The sequence below is a fragment of the Rana temporaria genome, chromosome 3 (assembly GCF_905171775.1).
Source record: "Rana temporaria chromosome 3, aRanTem1.1, whole genome shotgun sequence".
Lineage (NCBI taxonomy): Eukaryota > Metazoa > Chordata > Amphibia > Anura > Ranidae > Rana > Rana temporaria.
The window spans coordinates 374745305-374769840 of record NC_053491.1 but is presented as its reverse complement, the minus strand read 5'-3'; the positions used below and the strand labels follow the sequence as shown (position 1 = coordinate 374769840).

At 46.2% G+C, this 24536-nt stretch overlaps 1 protein-coding gene across 1 annotated transcript in view; it reads right to left on the bottom strand.

The window, feature by feature from the left end:
* Nucleotides 1-2326: 2326 nt before the first annotated feature.
* Nucleotides 2327-24536, bottom strand: part of LOC120932819 (NADH-cytochrome b5 reductase 3) — a 35010-nt gene continuing 12800 nt past the window's right edge. Inside the window, exons 3-9 of the mRNA XM_040345559.1 lie at nucleotides 22997-23069; nucleotides 22028-22134; nucleotides 9594-9723; nucleotides 9234-9317; nucleotides 8804-8889; nucleotides 8412-8511; nucleotides 2327-4228 (exon numbers count right to left, since the gene is read on the bottom strand). Of these exons, the coding sequence (XP_040201493.1) occupies nucleotides 4056-4228; nucleotides 8412-8511; nucleotides 8804-8889; nucleotides 9234-9317; nucleotides 9594-9723; nucleotides 22028-22134; nucleotides 22997-23069 (753 nt within the window). The 3' untranslated portion in view covers nucleotides 2327-4055. The remainder of the gene's footprint in view (nucleotides 4229-8411; nucleotides 8512-8803; nucleotides 8890-9233; nucleotides 9318-9593; nucleotides 9724-22027; nucleotides 22135-22996; nucleotides 23070-24536) is intronic.

The following is a 24536-nucleotide window of genomic DNA, read 5'->3' as shown; positions in this document are numbered from 1 at the left end:
ACGTTTTCTTGTTCTCTTATTCTTTCTCTTCTTTCTCTCCTTTTTTCTTTGTTCCTCCCCCTTATTTTTCCCTCTCCCTTCCATGTATTCTGTTAAAAAAAAAAAAAAAAGGAAAAGGAAGGATGTATTCTCCATTTTTACTCCTTGGTGGGGATGAGCGGCAATGCTGGGGGGGGGGGGGGGGAGATCTGTTCAGCCAACTTAGGTGCTCTTGATCAAGGTCATCTGCTGATCTCTGAACTGTAGTGGGGATTTTTAATGGCAACTATAATCACAGGTTGTGTTACTCACTGTGTCTCTGGCTTCACTTTGTCTCCGACTTTGGTGTCCCGTAGCAATGACACCTATGCTGAAATCAGGAGCTGGGGTCTCCTCCAGCCCCTCCCACTTCTCATTTCTCACCAGCCAGCTGACCTCTAGTCTCTGCCCCCCAGCCATGCCATTAACTGAATGGGTGGCTGCGAAGAGGCTGAGTGAGCAGCCGCAGGCTTCAGGAACAGCTGGGCAGCCATGAAAAGGCTGGGAGAGCGATGTGGGATTCAGGAACAGCCCAGGATTTGTGACCCCTGGCAAACTGTCATTCGACCCCCAGGTTGCGAACCACTGGCATAGAGCTAGCCTCGTTAATTTTGGTTTACATATCTGTCTGTTGATGGTGCCAATTAAACCTTTTTTGCTTTTGTCCAGCACTCTGCCCACCCGGGTGTGGCTGGCTAGTTATTTCCCACACGTAGGCTGCCATGGAGTCTGTCAGGAAAACTTATATCAAATACTTACCGTAATTTTCCTTTCCTGATTGACTCCATGGCAGCAGGAGTTCCCTCCCAATGGCTGAAGTAGGCTAAATTATGGAACACGGCCTCTGGCCCAGAGCAAAGATTTATGGGAGAAGGGTCCTATGAGGGGGTGGGATTAACCCACATGTAGGCTGCCATGGAGTCCATCAGGAAAGCAAAATTACGATAAGTATTTGATATACATTTTCCGTTTTCTCCACTATACAGTTGCCTAGCTCAGTCTGATACCGCTATTGTTACCAAACTGTTTCAGACATGTCAAGACAAACCCAGCCTAACAGATAGCAAATGGGAAGATATCCAACAATATTTTCCACTTATGACATTAGCTGGAGACACATGGGTACAACCAATATTCCTACATAGAAGTCTACATATATTATACACCACCTCTCTGCTAGCACTATAAATAATGCCAATTGCCTTAAATGTCGTAAGGCAGTTAGTATATTTCTTCACATGGTGTGGACAAATATATATATATATATATATATATATAAAAAAAAAAAAAAAAATACTTTGGATACAATTCTCCCAAAAATGTAATGAAAATCTGGACAGTATGGATGGACGTTAGTGACCAGACACTGTAAACATAACTGCTAGTATATAATATTAGCATTACATGTTCACTCCCTTTGGGTTTCCATTAGGACAGAACTCCTATGCATCCTTCTTTCTTCCCAACTCCTTTCCTGTCCTCCTGCACTACCTTTCCCCCCCCCCCCCTTGGGTCAATGCCCAGCCTGTCTGGGCCATCTGATCTTTCCTCAGATCTACTCCTCACACTTCATCTCCCTTATATTTTTTTCCTCCCATGGTGGATAAATGACTTTAGATTGTCTTTTTTTTTTTATTTTATTGCCGATTTGAAAAGAAACCTGTATCCAACAAGTACAATACGTTTATATATATATATATATATATATATATATATATATATATATATATAATCTCTCCCCTTCAGTGGTTGTATTATTTGTACAACCAACAATAATTTGAGTCTTTCATAGCTGCCTGGAGTTCAGCTTTAAAGTTTTCTGGAGGAAGGTTCAGAATCCAGTTAGGAGAGCAGATCCCTCACTCTTCCAATTCCAGACTGTGCTCATTGGGGATGAATCTCTACAACAGGGATTGGCCTGTTGGAGATCAGTCCTCACTTCCTGCCCCAATATAGGTCACCGACAGGGAGTAAAGGGGTACATCTCCCATAAGGGTCCAGGCAGCTGCCAGACACCTTCCCTTCTGTTGGGCAGACAAAATTGGTCACACGATGCAACTGTTGGCACTTACAGAAGCAGCAGAGGATTCAATAGTCAAGGGGCAGTGAGCCCAAGTGTCTGTGCACCTTCTAATGTCTATAGCTGCCTCTTGTACTATGAGATCATTGTAATTAGATAGTCCCTCACTGTACACAACTGTTAGTCATATTTTAATCTGTTAAATGAGCCCAATTTACAGTTTGGTCAGCTTAACATTTTTTATTCTCAGAGCCACAGAAAACCAAAAGGACGACAAGACTCAAAATGTCAAATTCATTCTCAAAACGGATTTATATTTAGGAGAAGATAATAAAAAATTACATTGTACACAGGCTTCCAGAAAGACAAAGTTATGCTGCAAAGAGGATGTCCAAGGGGGCCGCAGGCTGGACAGAAGAAATTTCATAGTGCAAATAGAAAGACGGCTGCTTAGTGCTGAGATCTGACCTCAGGTTTGTTAAATATGAACCGTCTGTTACCCACAGCCTTAAACATTCAGTAATCAATAGATGGAATGTAGTTGGTGAAGCCTGATTAGTGGCTCTGGGTAAGAGACAGTTTTGAGAATTGAATAAAAAGGAGGCCAAGCATAGTGCACACGTTGGGAATACACAGCAAAAAGAACACAGCAAGAGACAGACCATTTCCTGCCTAAATAGGGAAACCCACCAACACAATTCTGACCCCAAAAAACGTAAGCTATTTTAGAACCATTGCTAGTGTTAACACTTAGATAATAGACTGTCAGTGAGAACCAACACAATTACAATCCCAGAAAAATGGAGCAGCCTAGGTTTCTCCTAGGGTGGAATTACAAGTCCCAGCATGCCATGCTGCATGACATAGCATGCATGTTTAAGTAGTTCTGCAACAGGTGGAGAGAAAAGATCGAACTATAAAAAAGGAACCCAAACTGTGTGACTCAAACAATTTGTATGCGTTCAAAAAAAAAAAACGCAACTCTCTCTAAAACAGAAATTGTGACAAAAAATTAAGTATGAAAACACAAAATTTATTTTGAGTTTGCCATCGTGTCTCACTGTGTAGAGTTTTCCTAGGCAAACTTTTTGTGAATCTGTTGCAATGTTTCTTACCTGGAGATCCCACCAGTAACAGCACTTCCTATAACATAATGCTAGGCCGCTGTCTCACACAATTAGAAGCGTTGTTAGCCTGCGCTCCTTCAGCTGCTTATTAGGTTTATCAGATAGGTGGCCCAATGGCTAACTGAAGGACCTCATACAACAGGCCGACAACACTGCTGCAAGGCAGTGACTCAACGTTGGTGGTCTGAAACAGGAAATGCTGTGACATTCACAAAAAATATATTTGCTTAAGAAACGGTTTACAGTGAGGCCTGCTGCCAAAACATGCTGAAAAGTAATTTAGGGTTCACATACACTTTAAGGAATCCAAACTGACTCAAAGAATTTTAGGGGGTTTAAAAATGTAATGTGAAACTGAAGTGGTGAGAAAAAACAAAAACCCATTTCACAGATCTTTAACTTTCTAGTTTATTCCGACCCATTACATAGCTCCCAGAGTGTGTGTGTGTGTGTGTGTGTGTGTGTGTGTGTGTGTGTGTGTGTGTGAGTGAGAGAGAGAGAGAGAGAGAAACACCCAAAACATTTTTTGAGTGGACTTGCCAATAAGGCAACTGATTAACAGTTAGTCTCATCTTACCAAGTGCTTAAAACCTGGACATGTAGCCGACCTGATGCCCAACCTCTCACGTGCGCCTCCCATATAATTTACCCCTTTATATTTCACCATGTTACCATCTGGGCTCAGACTTAACTTTGCCTGGTGTTTGTGTTCCATACCAAGAAGAAAATATAATAAGCATAACAAAACTTTGAATACGTGGATACAATGACAAGGCAGCAGATTGCAAGAGGCTTGTGACGAAACACTTGCTCTTTGCTCCAGGTCTGATGCTGGCGTTGCCTTTCCCATATTTCTCAGAGTAGCAACCTCAGGGCTGGACATAGAGGGTCTAATAGGCAAACCTCCTGTCCTGGGGGTAGCCCAGCTTGTCCAGGCTAGGGTTAATGGCATACTGGACCATTGGCGGGGGACCGCACATCAACATCAGAACATCGTCCCCAGGAGGTGGCATGAAGGTCTTGATCATGTCCTCGTTTACGAATCCCTGGCTGTAATCCCATTCTGAAACAAGAAGCAATAGCAGTGAGGTTACACTTAAGACCTGGTCAGTGGTCACCAATCTGAAAAGATTACTGGTAAAAGCACAGAAAAAGCAAGTATTTCAAAATTATGACTTGCAGTGTTTTCCTTTGTTTATTCATTTGCAATGTGTGAACTAGAAATGTAACTACTCTAAAAGATCTGCCGATCCGATCTTTTAGATCATTAGTACGGTGTGCATTCGACAGCAGGTTCGTTCTTACAACAAAAGCTGGATGTGCAGACTATAAAATGTTAAATTGTATGTGAACACAGTCTGGATTTTCTTTTTAATTATTTTTGTTGGAATAAAACTGTACTAAAAATCGCAAGAGCAAGACTACGCATGCTTAGAAACGAAAGAATACATACAAAAACTATGCAACACGTTACGCCACACACACACACACTTTTTTGATCTTTAAATAAAATGGACAAATAATTTTGTTTGGGTGAAAAGTTATCCATTCAAGCAAACCAACCGTGAGGGGGACATCAATTTACAAGATTAAGACCTTCAACCTCTTACTGCAGCCACAGTAAAAGTAGAACACACATGTGTAAGCATGTGGTCAAATGTAACTGCAGACCCACCAAATGTGTATTAGATCTCTAAAACCTATAAAAGTGCAATTAGGAGTAGGCAACCTTGCAGAGGTGAAGATCTAGCTCAGGGGTCCTCAAACTACGGCCCGCGGGCCGTATCCGGCCCGCCAGTGTGATTTACCCGGCCCGTGGACTGAAACTAGTGACAGGGCAGTGGCCACGAAACTGACAGGCTCTGAGGAGGGACACAGGCAGAGCCGCAGCTGCGGGAGAATTCCACCCCTCCCTCTCTTTGAGCAGAGCATTCACCTGGCAATGCCTGCTCCTATTGGCTATATTCAGAGCCAATAGCTGGGAAACTAGAGCATTATGGGAATTGTAGTCCTGGATACCAGCAGGTCCCATGATGATTCCCTGAGAGGAGTTCAGCCCCCAACATGCCGAGCGGGAGGGGGAATAGGAAGAGAGGCGAAGGAATGCCATGAGGCTATCGAGTGGAGGGAGCCAGTGATTCTTTTATTACCCTCCAAGGTAAGAACTTACCTCCCATCTACCTGGCTGCTCCAACCCTGTCCTCCCATCTACCTGGCTGCTCCAACCCTGTCCTCCCATCTACCTGACTGCTCCAACCCTGTTCTACCCTCCACCTGGCTGCTCCAACCCTGTTCTACCCTCCACCTGGCTGCTCCAACCCTGTTCTACCCTCCACCTGGCTGCTCCAACCCTGTTCTACCCTCCACCTGGCTGCATCCACCCTGTCCTCCACTCCACCTGGCTGCTCCAACCCTGTTCTACCCTCCACCTGACTGCATCCACCCTGTTCTACCCTCCACCTGGCTGCTCCAACCCTGTTCTACCCTCCACCTGGCTGCTCCAACCCTGTTCTACCCTCCACCTGACTGCATCCACCCTGTCCTCCACTCCACCTGGCTGCTCCAACCCTGTTCTACCCTCCACCTGGCTGCTCCAACCCTGTTCTACCCTCCACCTGGCTGCTCCAACCCTGTTCTACCCTCCACCTGACTGCATCCACCCTGTCCTCCACTCCACCTGGCTGCTCCAACCCTGTTCTACCCTCCACCTGGCTGCTCCAACCCTGTTCTACCCTCCACCTGGCTGCTCCAACCCTGTTCTACCCTCCACCTGGCTGCTCCAACCCTGTTCTACCCTCCACCTGGCTGCTCCAACCCTGTTCTACCCTCCACCTGGCTGCTCCAACCCTGTTCTACCCTCCACCTGGCTGCATCCACCCTGTCCTCCACTCCACCTGGCTGCTCCAACCCTGTTCTACCCTCCACCTGGCTGCATCCACCCTGTCCTCCACTCCACCTGGCTGCTCCAACCCTGTTCTACCCTCCACCTGGCTGCTCCCACCCTGTCCTCCACTCCACCTGGCTGTTTCAACCCTGTTCTACCCTCCACCTGGCTGCTCCCACCCTGTTCTACCCTCCACCTGGCTGCTCCCACCCTGTTCTACCCTCCACCTGGCTGCTCCCACCCTGTTCTACCCTCCACCTGGCTGCTCCCACCCTGTTCTACCCTCCACCTGGCTGCTCCCACCCTGTTCTACCCTCCACCTGGCTGCTCCAACCCTGTTCTACCCTCCACCTGGCTGCATCCACCCTGTCCTCCACTCCACCTGGCTGCTCCAACCCTGTTCTACCCTCCACCTGGCTGCTCCAACCCTGTTCTACCCTCCACCTGGCTGCATCCACCCTGTCCTCCACTCCACCTGGCTGCTCCAACCCTGTTCTACCCTCCACCTGGCTGCATCCACCCTGTCCTCCACTCCACCTGGCTGCTCCAACCCTGTTCTACCCTCCACCTGGCTGCTCCCACCCTGTCCTCCCCTCCACCTGGCTGCTCCAACCCTGTTCTACCCTCCACCTGACTGCATCCACCCTGTCCTCCACTCCACCTGGCTGCTCCAACCCTGTTCTACCCTCCACCTGGCTGCTCCAACTCTGTTCTACCCTCCACCTGGCTCCTCCCACTCTGTTCTACCCTTCCACCTGACTGCATCCACCCTGTCCTTCCTTCCACCTGGCTGCATCCACTCTGTTCTTCCTTCCACCTGGCTGCTCCAACTCTATTCTACCCTCCACCTGGCTGCTCCCACCCTGTCCTCCCCTCAACCTGGCTGCATCCACTCTATCCTTCCTTCCACCTTGCTGCTCCCACTCTGTCCTCCCCTCCACCTGGCTGCTCCCACTCTGTCCTCCCCTCCACCTGGCTGCATCCACCCTGTCCTCCCTTCTACCTGGCTGCATCCACCCTGTCCTCCCTTCTACCTGGCTGCATCCACCCTGTCCTCCCTTCTACCTGGCTGCATCCACCCTGTCCTCCCTTCTACCTGGCTGCTCCCACTCTGTTCTACCCTTCACCTGACTGCTCCAACTCTATTCTACCCTCCACCTGGCTGCGCCAACTCTATTCTACCCTCCACCTGGCTGCTCCCACCCTGTCCTCCCCTCCACCTGGCTGCAGCCACCCTGTCCTCCCCTCGGCTGCATCCACCCTGTCCTCCCCTCGGCTGCATCCACCCTGTCCTCCCCTCCACATGGCTGCATCCACCCTGTCCTCCCCTCCACCTGACTGCTCCTTCTCTGTCCTATCCTCTCCCCTCCCTTTGTGTTGGGGGTCTGTGTGATGGGGGGGTCTGTTATTGGGGGCTTTGTAATGGAGAGAAGTTTGTGTTGGGGGGACCTAATACGGGGGAATTTTTGATGGGGGTGATCTGTAATGGAGAGGAATCGGTGATGCGGGGGCTGGGGTTCCGTAATGAAGGGAGTCTGTAAAATACTAATAAGTTTATGTTGATTAAAATTGTTCTTTATTTTAAATATTGTATTGTTTTTTCCTGTTTTTTTTGTACTTCAAATAAGATGTGTGCATAGGTTCATATATTTTTTAAACTATAGTCCGGCCCCCCAACAGTTTTAGGGACCGTGAACTGGCCCCCTGTTTAAAAAGTTTGAGGACCCCTGATCTAGCTGAACAACATGGAAGACATTAAAAAAAAAAAATCACCAGGGTAATAGGTCAGTAATGTAGAGTGTAGGGGTCAGTAGTAACGCAGAGTTCAATGGTAAGTGACAGGGAGTGCAGGGGTCAAAAAGGTATGCAATATACAGAGCAGGGGGTAAGTAAATAATGCAGAGTGCATAGGTCAGCAATATGTAATGCACATTGCACTGGTCAGTAGCGAGCAACATAAAGTTCAGAGATCAGCATTAAATGACAAAGCTTGCAGGGTTGAGTAATGCAGAGTCCAATAGTATGAGATTCACAGTGCAGGGGCCAGTAGTATGTAACAGTTTAGAGGTCCGAAATAACCAACACTTACTACTGTTGTGTTACAGAGTGTAGGGGTCAGTAGTATACAACACAGAATTCAGATCTCCCATTGACTGACTGTCGTATGACATGTCAGAGCCAAAAAAGGGCCTAAAACTTCCAACAACTCTGCATTCACAATGTCACTCTAATGCAAGATCTGAGCAGATCGTTCCTAGAGCTACTCCTTACTTGGCCATTATTGACAAGTTTCCTACGCGCGTGTGCGAGATAGAGAATATATATATATATATATATAAATAATATGATAAAGGCTTCTTACTTTCAGGCGCACGGTCCAGTGTGTACCATAATTTGAAGCGGGAGCCGTAATTGACCTGGATTTCTTCTAACTCATTCCGTAACAGGATATCCTTCTCTGTCTGTAATACAAACAAAAAAGGTCAGATTTTTTTTTTATACCAAAGCCAAAATAGTACAAACTCAGCATTCATAAAGGGGAACTATGGTGACCCACCAAATTTCCTGTGCCAATACGACTTTATAAAAGTCAGAAGACAGGTCTCTTCATAAGTCACCCAGGGGCCATTGTGGAAAATAACATGGGTGTGTTTATATTCTGGATGCCATCAGGTAGTCAGATTGTACAGGACTCGAGTGTTCCCCACTGCCAGCTAGTCAATGATGGAGGCCAAATCATGTACTTTTACAAACCTGGTTAGCAAAGAGCAGATAGCACACTGTAGGGTCATCTTTATCTTTCATGATGGCACGGATGAGCTGTAGCATTGGGGTTATTCCTAGAAGGGGGAAAAAAAATAAATAAAAAAAAATATAGGTCAAAAGGATGAAGAAAAAAAAAAAAAGAAAAAAAAAGGGAGGGGGTCAGAAGAAGCAAAGAGAAAAAAGGAGAGAGAATGGCCAATAAGATAAATGGAGAGAACATGGAAGGTGGCAGCAAGACAAGAAGGGGATGATTAGAGGACAGCCAGGGAAACCTTTACATGGAACTAAGATCACAGCACTGAATGAAAGCACAGTAGTCCAAGTACAGGTCTCATTGGAGGAAAAAAAAAAAAAAAGGGGTCAATGGGAATTTAATACATGAAGCTACTGAATGCAAACTCCCTGGTTGTGGGTGTACCTGTTCCCCCAGCAATCATGCCCAGGTGTTTTGCCTTCTTCGTAACTGGTGCAGATTTCTTGTCCGCTCGGATCTGGAAACTTCCTGAAAAATTTCAAATTTATCATATTCTATAAAAAAGTAGTGATCAGCATTCCTAGATGTTTTGTCAAAATCTTACGACAGCTAAAAATGTATAATCTGCAATAAAGGGGATTTTTGGTGACAAGAACACAGGCTGGAAACATGTATATTACTTACAGTAAAAAAAAAAAAAAAAAAAAAAAAAAGAAGAGCACACAAACGTTTTACAGTGTCCAAGATGGAGAAAAAAAAAAAAAAAAAGGAAACTGACAAAAGGAGCAATGAAATGTGCATTACCTTTCTCTCCATAGGTCAGAAGACCACTGGGTCCACGGAAGTCAATGGTGTCCCCAATTTCCAACGCTTCCAAATACTGTGACATTTTACCTCCTTCAGGGAATTTGGGGTGGACATTTTTGAAGTAGATCTAGAATATTAAAAAAATATATATATTTTATAGCTGGGGGAATATATTTTAAAACAAGGACTGTACATAAGAACATTTCACCTATGCATACCAGGTCAAAGCTTCCTGCTAATAAGCATTTTCAGTTATTGAACATGCTGATCCAGAAACATATATTGCTCTTGCAATAGCTTGGTCAATGTTCTCCCAATTTGCAGGTGTCATTTTATCTATAAATTAAGGTATTGTGTGCATTTGTGAGGCCGTGGTTTGGATCACTTACTCAAAGATGCTGCTGGTGAAGAAACACGTTGTGATGATCCAGAAGCAGAAGAAATTCATTTATCATTTAAATGAATTCCATAAATTCCAAGTATTTAATGTCTTGAAGCAAAAACACTCAAAATCGTTGCAAATTGCAGCTTTGCACTCAGAAATTGCACTGAAAAAAAAAAAAAAAAGGTTTCCAAACCCTAGGATGTTGGTCTCACCCATTTACTGAGAGGCGGAAAACCCATCATCCCAACTGTAGGAGGTACAGTTTGACCAACTGTAGGCATACTTAACTGGAGCCTTTCCCTTGCAGTGCCCCCTAGAGGCAGAAAAGCATATTTCTCGTTTGAAAAGTAGTGTTAATTGAATTGCATTTCAGGATTTTCTTGTCTTTAGCTGAGGAAACTTACAATAATTTAGGACTTTAAAAGATTTGAGACTTTAATGTAAGAGGCCCACGCAGAAACTGCACTATGGAAAAGGTGGACCCGAGATACTCGCTAGTGGTATACACCTTGCCTTAGCTCACAGGGAAGGTGGGGCCTGTGTGGATGGGTGAAGAGCACCAGCTTGACACAGATAAGAAATGGTAGTTTAGCTGTGTAAAGTATGTGTGGAGGAGAAACTTATGTGGAATCAATCTATCCTTGGCAGACACCAAGTGCTGAAATGAATAGACACGTCGTCCCAGGCATCCCCTGTAGGTCCAGACCATCAGCAATCCACTGCATACTACAACGCTCAGAGGGGGAAGAGACTGGGAACAATGCTTTATAAAACAGCATGACAAAGTTTTAGAGTCAGAGCACAATAATGTTTCCAAACAGGAGAGCCGAGTTACTAAAGAGAGCGATCCAAAACTGACAAAAAAACAAAAAAAAACAAAAACAAAATGCATGTCGAAATTGCAAGTACCTAGGGCCAGATTCACAAAAGAGATAAGACGGCGTATCTCCCGATACGCCGTCGTATCTCTGTTTTCGGGTCGTCCTAACTATGCGACTGATTCATAGAATCAGTTACGCATAGTTTGCCCTAAGATCCGACAGGTGTAATCGAATTATACATCAGACAGGAGGCTCATATCTTATGCATTATCTTTCTTTAATAATGCCCATAGCAGAAATACAGTAAACATTTATTGTAACTTAAAAAAAAAATTCAAAGAACTACCCTTCCCAGCAGTCCCTGGGCCAGCGTAGCCCCTCCCAGACCGTAGCCTATATAAGGGACTGTCTGAGGTAACCTATTCCTCTTTCTTTCTGCTCATAGCCAGAACTCAGATAAGTACATTACTCTACGTTTATAATTTTTATGTAGGCTTGCTTGTTATTTGGTCATCAGCAGCCTTTTTCATTTGTGTAGATCCTAATGTCACATCGTCTTTCCACAGGGTGCTGGGGATCCCCCCCCCCCCACCCCGGCTTTTATTACAGCTACGGAGGTTTTTTCCCTCCTCCGCTATTCCCTTCAACTTCCACTTGTATCTGTATATACCCTCTGATCCCCTCAGACCTTCATCTGTGTGTTGTTCTATCAACCTTCTGTCTTATGAAGCACAACTGATATTTCTAAAAATGATAAACGTTTAGTTTTTGCTGTATGCTTTTCCCACTTTGCTATCTGTGCCACCCGTTTTGCAGAGAACGCGGTTTCCTCTGATGTGTACATCTTACAGTCATTGGGCTTTGCCTCTTTTGTTTCCCCCCGGTGCGCTCTGCACACTGCTCGTTTTCTGACTGGAGGTAGGACGGCGCCATTTTAACATCTCGGCGCCTTTTTTCCTACCTCCCTTCTTCTCCTTCTCCTCAGAGCGTCTCATCTCTGAGGGGGGCGTGGCAGTGAGGATCTCCCTGCACCAATCGCGCTATTGTCGCGAATCGACGGTGCCATTGCTGCGGACCTGTCCTGGGGACCCCATCCTCCGTGTGCTAGACCGTCTCTCCCCATCGCCGCCACGCCAGGGTGCGGCTGTAGATCTCACTGATCTATGCGAATCACGTTAGGCCGTAGTCTCGCGAGACTACGGCCCCGAGCTTCACGTCTAGCTCCCCTTGTGGTGGGGAATATCTCCCCTCATCTAACTTCTGTCACTCACACCTAGCTGGTGGGGAATTCCTCCCCTCCCCTGCTTCTGTCACTCCTTCACCTTCAGTTACATTAACATCAGTTCTTGTTCTGGGAATTTATTCCCCTGTAGTCTATTCTACATATAATGAATATATATTAATACATGTAAATAAATAAATTTAAATAATTATACGAATGAATAAATTGACTTATTAAATAAATATAAATCAATGAACATAAATGTCTATAAATAAATAATTTATACAATCTATATGATTGAATAAATAAATAAAATATATATATATATATATATATATATATATATATATATATATATATATATATATATATATATATATATATATATATATATATATATATATATATATATATATATATATATAATAAATTTTAAAATATAAACTATTAAACTATACTTTATATATAATTGAATAAATACATACATACATACATTATATATATATATATATATATATATAAACAAATTATAACAATAATTGAATGAATTATAGAAATTACTATACAAGTTATAGTACATAACTTCCGTATCTTCCTGTGCTGCACGGCCGTGCTGTCCGCAGACAGCTGACTCTTCTCCTGTGGCTGGCGACAGATCCTTTACTCCCTACTGGTGCCACTGAAGTGGTGGACGCAGCCCTGGAAGACCCTACCTACCTCAGTGCTGCACTGGTTCCTGAGCTGGTCGGTAGGTCCGTCCAGACTACCAGGGCATCGGTTGTTCCAACCCACATGCACCCCTATGTCCGGATCTCCCGGCAAGGATATAACGCCCCTGAGTAGGGCATGGCGTCCCGTATGCGCCGTCACATTAATGTGGCCTCCGTCTCCCCGGCAGGGGAAGTAATTAACATGCCCCAGGCAGTACCCTCCCAGGACTGCCGACCCATTGACTCCCCGACAGGGGAAGTAAATAACATACCCCAGGCAGTACCTTCCCAGGACTGCCGACCCACGGACTCCCCGGCAGGGGAAGTAAATAACATGCCCCAGGCAGTACCCTCCCTGCCGACCCACTGCCTTCCCAGACTCCAATCGACCCCCGAGCCTCGGGGAGATGCACATGCAGAGGCAGCGATCCGCTAGACGGACTGAGCCAAACTCCTCGTGGACTCTTCCAGAGTCGTCCGCGGAGTACAAGGCGGCTAACACCTTTGAGTCTGAGGATGAAAATGATGATGATGATGATTATGTGAGCAGTGGGCACATGGCGCTCCATGACAACGCCAACCCTAGGTCCCAGGGTAAAACCTTATTGGACTCTTGTGGAGTACCATTTTTCGATCAGGAGGTGATTGGCCACCCACACTCCGGTGACTGGGCACCTCTACCTGAGGTGATCCAATAGATCGAATGCTGGACCCGGAGATCGATCGGAAAGCTAACCGGACAAGTTGAGGGTGGAATACTCACCCTTCCATTACCAAATACGGTGGTGCTCACTCCAGAGGTGGATCCCATAATCATTCAGTATTCCAGGAAGGGAATAGAGAGGGCCTTTGGGACCTCACAGTACTGGGTCTTAGATCTCTGGACCTATCACCTAACCCTACGCCTTAGTGAGCAGGCTACCGCCTCTGTAAGCCGGTTGACCTAGCACAATGGGATCACGCAAATTGATGATATCTTTAAGACGGTAGGACAAATGGAGTTATATTACCAGGCGTATACCTGGTTCACCATCCCATTCGGTTTTTCAAACCTAAACACCGTCCTAATGGACAACAGGTTGCTAGACCTTGGACCAAACAGCCGATAGTAGAGATGGACCCGCTCTCTTTGAACTTCCTCAACAACATCTTCCCGATCAGGAAGAAGAAAGGCGGTTTTTCGTCCGGTGGGAGTTTGAGAAATCTCACCAACTTACTGCCCTGTGGAACAAGGGTGAGGTTGAACATCTACTTGAACAACCTACTTCTAATGGCTGGTTCCCCTCGCCTAGCGAGCGAACACGCCTCCTGGATGGTCGGATCGCTTCGCGATCTGGGACTCCTCATAGATCACGAACACCTATTATCTCCCCATTTCAGGAGATAGAGTTTTTGGGGTTCTTGGTGGACACCAACCGAGCGATCCTTCGGCTACCCATACCCAATTAGCCGCCATCCGCAAAGACATCAGTATCATGCTGGGCAGCAGCGGGTGTCCTTACGCGGACTGACTCGCTTAGTCGGCCTGTTCCCGGTGTCAATCCAGGCCACTCTCCAGCCCCTCTTCACTGTCGAACCCTCCAGAGACTCGAGACTCTACATCTTCGCTAGGGGCTTCGCTATACAAACTAAGTGAAGCCATGGTGGACCTACGGTAGTGGTTACGTCATGCCGTCAAACGGAACGGCGAGACATTTTCAACTCCTCACCGGATTTTGTCATAGGGTCGAATACCAGCCGCCTCGGCTGGGGTGCTCGGTGCAGTCCCTCGTCCTCCGGTAGGACGTGGTCCGCAGAGAACCCTCGGCTGCACATCAACACGTACACCCCTGACGGCCTTTTTTGCCATCGGAAGTCTGTTGCCACGCACGTCCATCTGCTGTGTGCTATTGCGTTCGGACAACGTACCCGCAGTCCGGTACGTCGATCGCTTGGTGGGCCCCTGATCCAGAATCCTAGCGGATCTAGTAAGACTTCGGGCACTTCTGCCTGGAATGCAACATCATCCCGATTGCGGGATATGCCACAGACTATCCCTATAGGGTGGCAGATTGGATTCTCGTTACCTGACCGATTCCAACGATTGGCGACCGCACCGGTCAGGGTCCCTGATCCTCGCTCACTTCGCGGATCCTTCTCTATGGACCTGTTCGTTCCCCGTATCAACCACCAGTTTCCGCGCTCTTACAACCGGAGGCCGGATCCGGAGGCGCACCATGTGGACGCCCTCCACCAAACGTGGTCACAGGGGACACATTACGCGTTCCCCTGTTCCCGGTGACCCTCAGGGTCCTCCTTCACTTAGCGAGCCGGAGGGCATCAGTCGTGCGGTTCACTCCGTGGTGGCCGACGCAACCATGGTTTCCCCTCCTTCTGAGGATGACGGTGGAACTCCCCAGGTTGTTTCCTCATTCCCCCCCACCTCCTCGCTGGTCCGAACGGGGATCTGCACCCTCTACTCACGAAGCACATCCTACCTCTCACATGGTTAGTATCGGGGTTCCGGTCGCAGACTACGACCTTTCGGGAACAGCTAGGGATTCCCTGCCTTGGACTGGGCCCCGGGACTAGATCGGCATCTCGATCTACCTGGGGACTCTGGGTTACTTGGTGTGATCAACGACGGGTCGACCCCGTTCAAGCGCCAGGGTCTGTAATAGCCAATTATCGGGCAGACTCTTTGGATCCGTTGGTGTGTCAATTTTGAAGGCGTTAAGTTTAAATCGCCCAATGTACCAGCACACTTGGGATTTTTCCAAGGTCATGATCATGTTCTCGGGCTGGGGGACGTTGACACTCTGTTTTGAGGTTACTGTCTTTCGAGCTTACTGTCTTCTTGTGTCTGATTTCCATCATCGTGGGTCAGACGTCAAGGCTTTGGACATATCCAGGCGTCATTCCTCGCCTCAGAGACTCAAGTCTTTTTCCGTCGTGCGTTGGACCAGACGGTACTTCGATCGGTTTTCTACCCGTTCTTCCCCGCACATCCACAACTGTATGTGGTCCGCTGTCTACAGACTTATATGTCCTTGACAACCTCGCTGCGATCTTCGCAAGTCTTTCAACTCCTCGTTTCCTACGTTAATCCTCTCTTCCCGGTTTCCTCTGTGACTTACTATAGCGGCGGACTGTTGTCAGCGACCGCTTTTCCGCCAATCCCGCTTTGAACAGGAGGTACACATATCTATGTCAGTGTTGTGGATTATTTTGATTGTTATTGGTCATATGCATTGTTATAGCTTTGAACTTGCATAAGATATGAGCCTCCTGTCCGATTTATAATTCGAGATTTTCCTAGCTTGTGACGGAAAATATTAATTATATGAAGACAGGAGGCGAGTATCTTCCCTCCCAACCCAACCCTGTCACGAGGTTGTCTCTCTCTCGTTCTAGACTGATGAACCACGCACCCTGCAAGTCGGAGGCTGGTACGCCCCGGGAGTTCGTTTTCACTATCCCCGTTGGGATTGCTGTCCGTTTCGATCCATGGGTTTAGTTCACCGCAGATGGAGGTTCCTACTGCGTTCCAGATCCGGAGTCGGGATGCCGTTGACTGAATCCGTTGGTCCATGTTGCTGAGGACAACTGACCGGTCGGCTCCGAATGGTTTGGGTTTCCTATAGTCCCCGTTGGGATGAAGCTGGTCCGGATGAAGTTGGTCTGTGTTGGCCTTGTCCTTTCGTTTCCTCCAGATTCGGATGTTGTGTTCCGGTCGGAAGGTTCCCGGCAGCCGCGGAGATGTGTAATTGGACTTTCGGTTCCTGTTTACACTAATTCGCATGAAGAAAGAGGAATAGGTTACCTCAGACAGTCCCTTATATAGGCTACGGTCTGGGAGGGGCTACACTGGCCCAGGGACTGCTGGGAAGGGTAGTTCTTTGAATTTTTTTTTTAAGTTACAATAAATGTTTACTGTATTTCTGCTATGGGCATTATTAAAGAAAGATAATGCATAAGATACTCGCCTCCTGTCTTCATATAATTAATATTTTCCGTCACAAGCTAGGAAAATCTCGAATTACACTGTCGGATCATAGGATGCAATACCTCGGCCGCCGCTGGGGGGAGTTTGCGTCGTAAACCAGCGTTGGGTATGCAAATTAGCAGTTACGGCGATCCACAAAGCTTTTTCCCGTCATCCCGTCATTCCCGTCATTACAAGTTTTAGATTCCAGTCGCAAAGATAGGGCTGCTACTAACATGGTGTAAAAGTACTCCACCATGTTAAAGTATGCCCATCTTTCCCGCGTCGCTTTTTAATTTTGTTTTCCCGGCTTAAGTACGTTCCGCACGTCGCGGTTCTCGGTGCGTCGTAATTTTGCGCAAAGCACGTCGGGAAACTTGCGAACGGAGCATGCGCAGTACGTCCGGCACGGGAGCGCGCCTAATTTAAATGGTACCCGTCCCATTTGAATTGGGCCGGACGTCTTTACGATACACCGCCGCAAGTTTCCAGGTAAGTGCTTTGTGGATCGGGCACTTAGACTGAAAACTTGCGGCGGTGTAACGTCAACGGGTTACGTTACGCTGCGTCGCGGGTACGAGAATCTGGCCCCTAGTTTGGAAGGGAATACTTTGTTCAGAGTCATGAAGTTGTCTGCAGTTTATTTACTAAAACTGGTGTGCAAAATCTGGTGCAGATCTGCAGAGAAAGCAGCTTCCAGAGGTTCCCCCCCCCCCCCCCCCCCCCCCAACGCTTAATTTACCAGATTAGAAGAGGATTAGCTACCATGCACAGCTGCACCAGATTTTGCACTCCAGTTTTAGTAAATCAACCACTAAGTCTCCAATTTTCACCCCTTTTATTGGCCCATATGGTTAGGTCTGGAGGCTCGAGGAAGTGGTGCAGTTGTAGATTCAGCCAAAGTGGAGAACTAGGCGATACATAGGTTCACTCATAAGAGCCTGTCAGGGCACCCAGCACTGTGGCTGCATCATCCCCAGTAACCACCTGCAGGCAAACACCATTTGTCCAGCCAAGAACTTGTTGAAGTCAGGCAGTGCCATGCTGCCCTGATTCAGGGGTTCCCGCAGCACCCAGAATGCAATTCTAGGGTGCAAGGATGACCAGATAAAGGAGCGGACTAACCCATTAAGAATTTAAAGTAGTCAAAATCCGCAGTAATCAATGCACTTCACAGATCCAGAGTTGTCTGCTGTTCACATAGCTCCCCCAATTGATGTTGGTTGGCTTGGCATGAAGGGGATGACGTGTTATCCCTGACTGCTGGTGCGTCTCCCCTCATGCTCCCCTGTGGCATAATCCAAATTTCCCAGAGCTTTTGGGCCACCCTGACTTTGTGGTGACCCCACTTGGGGTTACCCATACCTCGCATATTTTTGTAAATCTTTTGGTTTCGTTTGAGGATTTGAAGACTCGTGGCTAACAAATTCTTTAAGTATATATTGTTGTGTCATGCCGTTAAAGCACAGTTCAAAGGTTTGACCCTGGAGCTCCCAGAATCTGCGCTTTAGTGATATCTGGATATGACAGCAATACATCAACTGGTTACAACTGTCTACTCATGTTTCCAGTCTGCTGAGAACAACCCCTTCCAACTTGCTCTTTTTTTTTTTACCATGCCAACTTGCTCAATGAAAGTGGATGGTGCCGTTCTACGAACTATCGGAGAAGGCCTCGGAAGCCTGTTTTCAGGATTTAATTAGTTTGAATGATAGATTTATACAAGTTTATACACCAGCTGCATTATACACATGCTAAATTAGCCCGTATGGGATTTGACTCTGCTGCAGCTTGTCCTCACTGTGGTTCTATGGGAGCTGACCTTGCACATACAGGGAGTGCAGAATTATTAGGCAAGTTGTATTTTTGAGGATTAATTTTATTATTGAACAACAACCATGTTCTCAATGAACCCAAAAAACTCATTAATATCAAAGCTGAATATTTTTGGAAGTAGTTTTTAGTTTGTTTTTAGTTTTAGCTATTTTAGGGGGATATCTGTGTGTGCAGGTGACTATTACTGTGCATAATTATTAGGCAACTTAACAAAAAAAATATATATACCCATTTCAATTATTTATTTTTACCAGTGAAACCAATATAACATCTCAACATTCACAAATATACATTTCTGACATTCAAAAACAAAACAAAAACAAATCAGTGACCAATATAGCCACCTTTCTTTGCAAGGACACTCAAAAGCCTGACATCCATGGATTCTGTCAGTGTTTTGATCTGTTCACCATCAACATTGCGTGCAGCAGCAACCGCAGCCTCCCAGACACTGTTCAGAGAGGTGTACTGTTTTCCCTCCTTGTAAATCTCACATTTGATGATGGACCACAGGTTCTCAATGGGGTTCAGATCAGGTGAACAAGGAGGCCATGTCATTAGTTTTTCTTCTTTTATACCCTTTCTTGCCAGCCACGCTGTGGAGTACTTGGACGCGTGTGATGGAGCATTGTCCTGCATGAAAATCATGTTTTTCTTGAAGGATGCAGACTTCTTCCTGTACCACTGCTTGAAGAAGGTGTCTTCCAGAAACTGGCAGTAGGACTGGGAGTTGAGCTTGACTCCATCCTCAACCCGAAAAGGCCCCACAAGCTCATCTTTGATGATACCAGCCCAAACCAGTACTCCACCTCCACCTTGCTGGCGTCTGAGTCGGACTGGAGCTCTCTGCCCTTTACCAATCCAGCCACGGGCAAATCCATCTGGCCCATCAAGACTCACTCTCATTTCATCAGTCCATAAAACCTTAGAAAAATAAGTCTTGAGATATTTCTTGGCCCAGTCTTGACGTTTCAGCTTGTGTGTCTTGTTCAGTGGTCGTCGTCTTTCAGCCTTTCTTACCTTGGCCATGTCTCTGAGTATTGCACACCTTGTGTTTTTGGGCACTCCAGTGATGTTGCAGCTCTGAAATATGGCCAAACTGGTGGCAAGTGGCATCTTGGCAGCTGCACGCTTGACTTTTCTCAGTTCATGGGCAGTTATTTTGCACCTTGGTTTTTCCACACGCTTCTTGCGACCCTGTTGACTATTTTGAATGAAACGCTTGATTGTTCGATGATCACGCTTCAGAAGCTTTGCAATTTTAAGAGTGCTGCATCCCTCTGCAAGATATCTCACTATTTTTGACTTTTCTGAGCCTGTCAAGTCCTTCTTTTGACCCATTTTGCCAAAGGAAAGGAAGTTGACTAATAATTATGCACACCTGATATAGGGTGTTGATGTCATTATACCACACACCTTCTCATTACAGAGATGCACATCACCTAATATGCTTAATTGGTAGTAGGCTTTCGAGCCTATACAGCTTGGAGTAAGACAACATGCATAAAGAGGATGATGTGGTCAAAATACTCATTTGCCTAATAATTCTGCACTCCCTGTATGGCCTACCATGTCAAGAACAGGATATCCATACTGGGGTATGACCCAGGAAGTAAATTGAAAATAAAAAATTGTGACAACCTTATTTTTTGGTAAATTTATCCTACCAATTAAAGTGAAGACCACTGCCATGCATCCATCATGGTAAGCAAAGGCATTAAGTTTAGGGCCCTATACAAAATATACCCCCCCCCCCCAGATAGCTCAGTCACAAATTTCAAAAAGGTATATCAGAGTCCACTGCAATATGCATATCAGGGACTAAGGGGATAATAGATTACTTGGCCCAATTCAACTTTTACCCAGAGTATCTAGCATCAGAAATCCTGGAGCACTGCTCACAAAAAAGGGGCGGTGTCACTTAGCATTATATGCTGATGGCATACTCCTAGTTAACCTACAGAGTTGTACACTGCACCTTTTTTTCCCAATTGTACAAGCCAAACTGTGTCCATGAGCCCAAAGGATAACCCAACATACGGTAAACATTACTAGTATATATATATATATATATATTATATATTATATAGCAAGAAACGCTGTGGAACCATCACACCTACAGGGGATTGTTGGACATATTCCAAAACTATGATTTGGAGTTGCCCACCACATCCTCCACTCTTCTGGGAAGGGATTCCACAACATTTGTGATGTTAGATGCTGGATGAGAAGACCTGGCTCACAATTGTTATTTGAATTCTTCCCAAATGTGATCAGTAGAGTTGAGGTCAGGGCTCTGTGCGGGCCTTTTAAAGTTCCTCCATACAAAACTGGTCAAACCACATCTTAATGCAGCCAGCTTTGTGCAAGGAGGACGTGTCATGCTGGAACAGAACAGGGCCTTCCTAAAAGGAGATGTACAGCCAAAGCTCATTTGGCTGTACTTCTGTGGATCACAGGAGTACACTTCGTTCGGCACTCCTGTGACCACTAAAGCCCACTGTCATCACATATGATTTTTGATGGTCATACTGCTCCCCACATGTGCCACCAGGCCACTCTGCCGTACCCCATGCAGAAACTGCACTATGGAAAAGGTGGGCCCGGGACACTCGCTAGGAGTATACACCTTCCCTTGGTTTGCAGGGAAGATGGGGCCTGTGTGGATGGGTGTAGCAGGATCTGCCATCATATGGGCATGTACATATATAGAGACAGTTGCAAGAGGCCAATCATTCATAGCTTTGGTTCTGCAGAAGCAGGGGCTCCCTCAAAATGCGCAAGCCTCATTGCAATACCATCTGGTCCTCCAAGATCTTCGGTTCCAGTTGCAGACCATAGATATACACTGCTCACTATAGCCATTGCATTGTTAAGCTCGTATACCACGTTTGTATGCAAGTATAATCATTGCTGTGTTACCTTTATTAAAATTATCTTTTGGCAACGCACAAGTGTCCAACGTCAGAGCCGGTCCAGGCTTGGGCAAGATCGCGACCATATGGTCGGGATCCAGCCACATGCCTGGACCGACACCCAGGTCAGTCTTGGCAAACCGCTGAGAGCCTAAACCAACCGCTCCCTCTCCTCCACAGCCCAGCACGCCACTGACAGACACTGGCTCTCTGCTCAGGGAGCTCTGAGAAACGAGCGATCGGCAGTGTTTGATCATTCAGTTCTCAGTCTTGGAGGCGCCGGGGTACTGATGCTGCATCCACCTGGGCAAGTATTTTTGAAAAAGCAAACTCTCATAGTTCTTAGGGTGGCAGAGCACAAGATGCCCAAAATAAGTTTGTATGTTGTAATATTTGCAGCACCTTTCACTGGAAACACTGACTCCCATCAATTGGGGGGGCGTCCACATACATTTGGCCATATAATGTGTGAGGTTACGTTCATTTGATGTTTTTTTTAGCTATCAGCTGCATCACTTCATATACCGGTCTGTTCGCCACTAGCTGCCTTCAGCTAAGCCCAACAACCAGATCCTCACCTTAACAACCAGATCCACAAAGCCCTTGTCGTCATCACTGGACACTGGAGTGTAGGGTCGCACCACCAGATTCCCATCTATCCTGGCAGACAGGTAAATGTGTTGGCCTAAAGATCAAATAAAATGGGGTTAAAGATATACTAAGCTAATACCAATACCAGATTATTTGAAGGAAAGAGAAATATGTGCAGGACAAAACAATGCTCACAAGTTCCAGGGAACATCTGAATATAATTTAAAGGCATTATAAAAACACTACTACCGGCAAAAGATGCATTGATCATGTAATGGTATGGTGTTGGTTCTCCTGTACACAGCCTATAGTACTGTAACTCTTCTTGTATAAGAAGTTTTTCAAACATGACATGTGGCATGGCACTGCACAGGTTAATGTGTGACCTCCGACACTTCCTGTGAAGAAATTATATTCCACAATCCCTGGTCATCTTGTTTGCCCGCCCCCCCCAAATTAGAACTGGGGGTCACACTGACTGAGGGAGAGACATTGAGGAAGAGAAACACCGGAACACCAATCAGTACCAGTAGTGGCGGCGGGTGCTGTGTCAGTCGGGGTTTTTTTTTTTAAGACAATTAGAGCCTCAGCCTCTAATCATGTGCTCGAATATATATATATATATATACACGGGGTGCCACCGAGTACCAGTGTGCAAAGGTATACTTGCTTTGCAAGAATAAATCACCTCTAGTGTTCTATATGTGCATGCTGCTGCGATAAGCAAAACCATTAGTTTAGTCTTTTACATTTTAGAATGGAGTGCCTTGAGATTGGGCAGAACTGTAAAGGGTGCCTCGACTGAAAAAAGGGACAGGAAAGACAGGAAGCTCTCCAAAACATGGGTATTTAGATTGAGGCCACCAGACCACTGGTTTGTTTTCTCAAGCAGGCTAATAAACATAAAAAAAAAATAAAAAAAAGTTTGTCAGAGTGTAAAAGGTCATGCAACTCACCGATGGGGAGACCCAGAACGTGCTCGAGAGACGGCAGAGCAAAGCGGAACATCCTTGTGTCATGACTGAGTTCCTGGGAATAAAAACAGACTATTCAGAATACACTGGATAGAAGAAATGAAGAATTGTATCACCTACAGGTGATCTGCCTGGCTGAGCGGGGCACCGCCCACGCTACTGATTGACAGGGCTCTGTGCATGGAAAACTACAAGGTCTGGCAGCCTTTGCAGCAGTCGGCTTGTAGTATTCAGTGAACTACCATGCACTGTGGGAGTTCATTCATGCTTCCCGTCACATTGTATCTGGTAACCCATACAGGCACACAGATACACTGGTAGAGCTGCTGGAGACCTGCATGGCACCAGAAGTCTTCTGAATGCTTTATGTTTACAGGCTCCAAAAAAAAAATTGCCATCAATTGTATGACTCCGCCCTGCCCTCCGGCGGCCACGTCATTGGATTTGATTGACAGCAGCGGGAGCCAATGGCTATGCTGCCATCAATCTATCCAATGAAGAGCCGACCAGGCATGGGGAGAATGATGCAGGATCGCGCCCTCCGAGATTCGGGCTCAGTTAAGTAAAACTGGGGCTTGACTGCAAGGTGTTTTCTCATCTTAACGCGTAGGATGCATTAAAGGTCAAAAAACACAAAGGTTTACAACCCCTTTAAGTCTTTGGCTTGTACAATGGATCAATTATGCAGAGGTAACCCACCAAAGCACAGACAGTACATGCAAACTCCATGCTGATGGTGTCCTGGTTGGGATTTGAACCGAGGAACCCAGTGCTGCCTCTGCACAACCATCCTGTAGAGCAGTGGTTCTCAACCTGGGGGTCAAATGACAGTTTGCCAGGGGTTACAAATCCTAGGCTGATCCTGAATGCATCGCTCTCCCAGCCTTTTCATGGCTGCCCAGCTGGGCTGTTCCTGGAGCCTGCGGCCGCTCACTCAACCTCTTCGCAGCCACCCATTCAGTTCATGGCATGGCTGGGGGGCCGAAACTAAAGGTCAGCTGGCTGGTGAGTAATGAGAAGTGGGAGGGGCTGGAGGAGACCCCATCTCCTGATTTCGGCATAGGTGTCACTGCTACGGGACACCAAAGTCGGAGACAAAGTGAAGCCAGAGACACAGTGAGTAACACTACCTGTGATTATAGTTGCCATTAAAAATCTACAGTTCTCAGATCAGCAGATGACCTTAATCAAGAGCACCTAAGTTGGCTGAACAGATCTCCCCCCAGCATTGCCACTCATCCTCACCCTCCACCAAAGGAGTAAAAATGGAGAATACATCCTTCTGTTAAAAAAAAAAAAAAAAAAAATTAGAGAATACATGGAAGTGAGAGGAAAAAAAAAAAAAAAAAGGGGGGGGGGAGGAACAAAGAAATAAAGGAGAGAAAGAATAAGAGAGAACAAGAAACATGGCTAGAGAGAGGGATGTGGAAAAAAAAAAATTAGGATAGAGAGATAAAAAGGGAGAAGGAGAACAAAGAGTGGTACATATGTACGTGTGGAAGGGACTCAGGGAGCGCTAAAT